The sequence below is a fragment of the Panthera tigris genome, chromosome A1 (assembly GCF_018350195.1).
Source record: "Panthera tigris isolate Pti1 chromosome A1, P.tigris_Pti1_mat1.1, whole genome shotgun sequence".
Lineage (NCBI taxonomy): Eukaryota > Metazoa > Chordata > Mammalia > Carnivora > Felidae > Panthera > Panthera tigris.
In genome coordinates, this window is record NC_056660.1 from 86,600,779 (window position 1) to 86,604,251 (window position 3,473).

The window sequence follows — 3,473 nt, forward strand, 5'->3', positions numbered from 1 at the left end:
ATTTTTTTACTTAATATAAAAGAAGTATTGGGGCGCCTGGGTGGCTCGGTCGGTTAAGCGTCCGACTTCGGCTCAGGTCATGATCTCGCGTTCCGTGAGTTCGAGCCCCGCGTCGGGCTCTGTGCTGACAGCTCAGAGCCTGGAGCCTGTTTCAGATTCTGTGTCTCCCTCTCTCTGACCCTCCCCCGTTCATGCTCTGTCTCTCTCTGTCTCAAAAATAAATAAATGTTAAAAAAATTTTAAAAAAAGAAGTAATTGAAGGGCATTTCTTATACCTAGGATTTCTTATGCCTAGGAGAAAGCATTTTTCACCTTGCAGGTATTCAGTGGGAAAATACTAAAGTCAATTATTATTAAAACCTAGATCTAAATAATGAAATTAAATCTATTCCAAAAGGAATAGACTGGTAATTTCTGTGGTGCATGGAAAGAAAAGAAACATTATTGAGGAAACACCTCATACTTGACATTTCTTACCTCATTTAATCTCTACTACAACCTTGTAAAATGAGGGTATTCGCACCTATAGTACAGATAAAAATGGCTAGACTCCAAGAGATAACTGGTAAGAGGATAAATCAATTCCAAACCCAGATATGGATGATACCTCCCAGTCTTTGTTTGCAGCATCATTCACATCCAGCAAAGGTGGGCATGTATTCAGCACACTCTAGGAGGATTTGTAGTTGATGTAAGGAGTTGGATTGAAATTATTTCTAAAACCATGATTTCCAAATCTGACTGTCATTGGTGATACATAGAGAATGTCTTAAAAACAGAGATGCCTCCAGCCCATGCCTGGTGTTTGTGATGCAATAAATCTAGGAGATTACTTAGAAATTTGTATCTTTAGAGTTCTGATGCAAAACCAAGTTTTCAAACTATTGTTCTTAGCAAATTCCAATACAATAACTTCGGCCATCAAACATTGTTTTGTGGGGGGCAGTGGTAACTAATCTGAAATAAGTTCTGTTTAATAAGAAATATGTGTAGCTGATTATAGCAACCTGCCAATGAGACAAAAGTCATTCATCTTATTCCAATGTGTTTCATTTGCTATGTTCTTTCCAAAGACTCAGACTCCCAACTTGAGACAACTATCTTGTAAATGCTGTGGCTTTAAGAGAAGATCTAAGAAAAGGTACAAATAACCCATTATAGAGATTATAATGCTAAGTGCAATAAGTTAGAGAAAGACAAATACCATATGATTTCACTTATATGTGAAATCTAAGCAACAAAACAAATAAGCAGAAGGGACGAGAGAGAGAGAGGCAAACCAAGAAACAGATGCTTAATTATAGAGAACAAAGTGATGGTTCCCAGAGGGGAATGTTGGGGGGGGGGGGAATGGGCTAAATAGATAATGGGGTTCAAGGAAGGCACTTGTTGTGATGAGCACCTGGTGTTGTATATAAGTATTAAATCACTATATTATACACCTGAAACTAATATTACACTATATATTAACTAATGAACTAAAATAAAATCTTAAAAAGTCAAAAAAATGAGAACAGGAAACTCCTCACTTAAGAAGAAACAACCAGCATCTCGGGCAGAGTACTCTGATTTAACTGATGTTGTCTTGCTCATCTCTGAGAAACTACCACAGTCATAAATAAAGGAGCTTCAAGAGGAGACCACTGGTGTTGCCTCATTTTTATTTGACATCTCATGACATAATCTGCACACTCTGTGCTTTGAATTAGTGCTACAGGTCCCCTTCAGTTATGGAAGAAGCCCAAAGATGGATAGAAGGCAAGTATATTAGAGATTTCCTGAGGTAGACACCTTTAAACAGAAGGAAACCATTTCATATCCAGAGAGCTGGGGATGGGGTCACACTCAAATCATCATGCCCAGCTGCATTCACTTAACTCTTTGACTATTAGTTCTCCACATTGTCTCATACATATCTAAGAGAGCAGCTCCAGAACATCATCTATATTACCCCTGCATTCCTCTTTCTTAGGCTTCCCTGTCCTCCTTCTCCCCCCTCAGGAGCTTTCTCATTGCTCCCTTTACATCTTTGTTCCTCAGAGTATAGATAAGGGGGTTGACACTGGGAGTGACGATGGTGTAGAAGAGGGTGAGGAACTTGCCTTGGTCTTGGGAGTAGCTATTAGCTGGCTGCAGGTACATGTAGATGATGGTTCCATAGAAAAGAGAGACCACCGTTAGGTGAGAAGAGCAGGTGTTGAAAGCTTTCTTGCACCCTGCTGCTGATTTGATCCTAAGCACAGTGGCAGAAATCATGCCATAGGAGATGAGGATCAGGGAGAGGGGCACCAGGAGAAGGGCAACACCCAGGACAAAGGCAAATGCTTCCACCAACATGGTGTCTTCACAGGACATGGCAATAAGAGCAGGCATCTCACACAGAAAGTGGTCCACTTTGCGGCGCCCACATCGGGAGAGTTGCATTGTCTGGGGACACATGACAAAGGAATTTAGAAAGCCACAGAACCAGGACACAATCACCAATCGCAGGCAGAGATGTGGGTGCATGACCACAGTGTAGTGCAGGGGCCGGCAGACGGCCACATAGCGGTCATAGGACATGACAGCCAGGAGAACACACTCGGTTGAGCCCAACACCATGTAGATATAGAGCTGGGCCACACAGCCATGGTAGGTGATGGTCTTCTCTGGACCCCAAAGGTTCCACAGCAACTGGGGAACAATGCTCGTTGTAAAGCAGAGGTCCAAGAAAGAAAGGTTCCCAAGAAAGAAGTACATGGGAGTGTGGAGCCTGGTGTCCATGATTGACAAGAAAATGATGGCACTATTGCCCACAAGGGCCAGGATGTAGAAGACCAAGACAAAAGCAAAGAGAATTACCTCCAGTTGAGGTCGATCAGAAAAGCCCACCAAGATGAATGCTTGTTGGTAGCTGTCATTGTCTCTTCCCATAATCTTCACCAGCTCTATGGAAACACACAAGAAAGTATTGGATAAGATAGCAAATGGAGACTGTGCCCAGCACTCTCCAACTTCCATGTGTAGATCCATGAAGTTAGGAGACTCATTTGCCCTTTAACATTTTTTTTATCATATACTTATTGATAGCTATTGTATGCAAAGCAGTATGTCTGATTATCCTGGAGAGTAGATGGATTAACTCAGAAGTTGCCCTCCTTGGTGAATAATGTTTGTAAATAATGAGAAGGGAGAAGGTAAAATTTCTCTAAAAGATTTGTTAAAAAGCTCAGTGTTTTGCAAATTATTCCCCATTGATCAGGGAAGCCCCTATAGCAGAGTTTATATTATAGGACACAGTTGTACCTGAGAGGTTTTGTTTTGTTTTGTTTTGTTTTGTTTTGTTTTGGTTTGGTTGTTTTTCAAATAACAAATAATAATTTTACATGATGCATATTAAGCAAAATATGTTTAGAGTAGAGAAAGTAGTACATGCACAGACACATAGAACCAAACTCACAGATGATGTTCAGGAAATTCACAAATATACATGT

General features: G+C 40.8%; 1 protein-coding gene across 1 annotated transcript; it reads right to left on the minus strand.

Annotated features, from left to right (window-relative positions):
• Positions 1–1,968: 1,968 nt before the first annotated feature.
• Positions 1,969–2,916, minus strand: LOC102954277 (putative olfactory receptor 2W6). The gene has a single exon (XM_007084988.1). It carries the CDS (start codon positions 2,911–2,913, stop codon positions 1,969–1,971), a length of 945 nt encoding a protein of 314 aa, XP_007085050.1. The 5' UTR covers positions 2,914–2,916.
• Between the last annotated feature and the right edge of the window lie 557 nt (positions 2,917–3,473).

What these genes read in the sequence shown, in the direction of transcription:
- LOC102954277 (XM_007084988.1), bottom strand. Translation starts at nt 2,913, where the DNA reads ATGGGAAGAGACAATGACAGCTACCAACAAGCATTCATCTTGGTGGGC.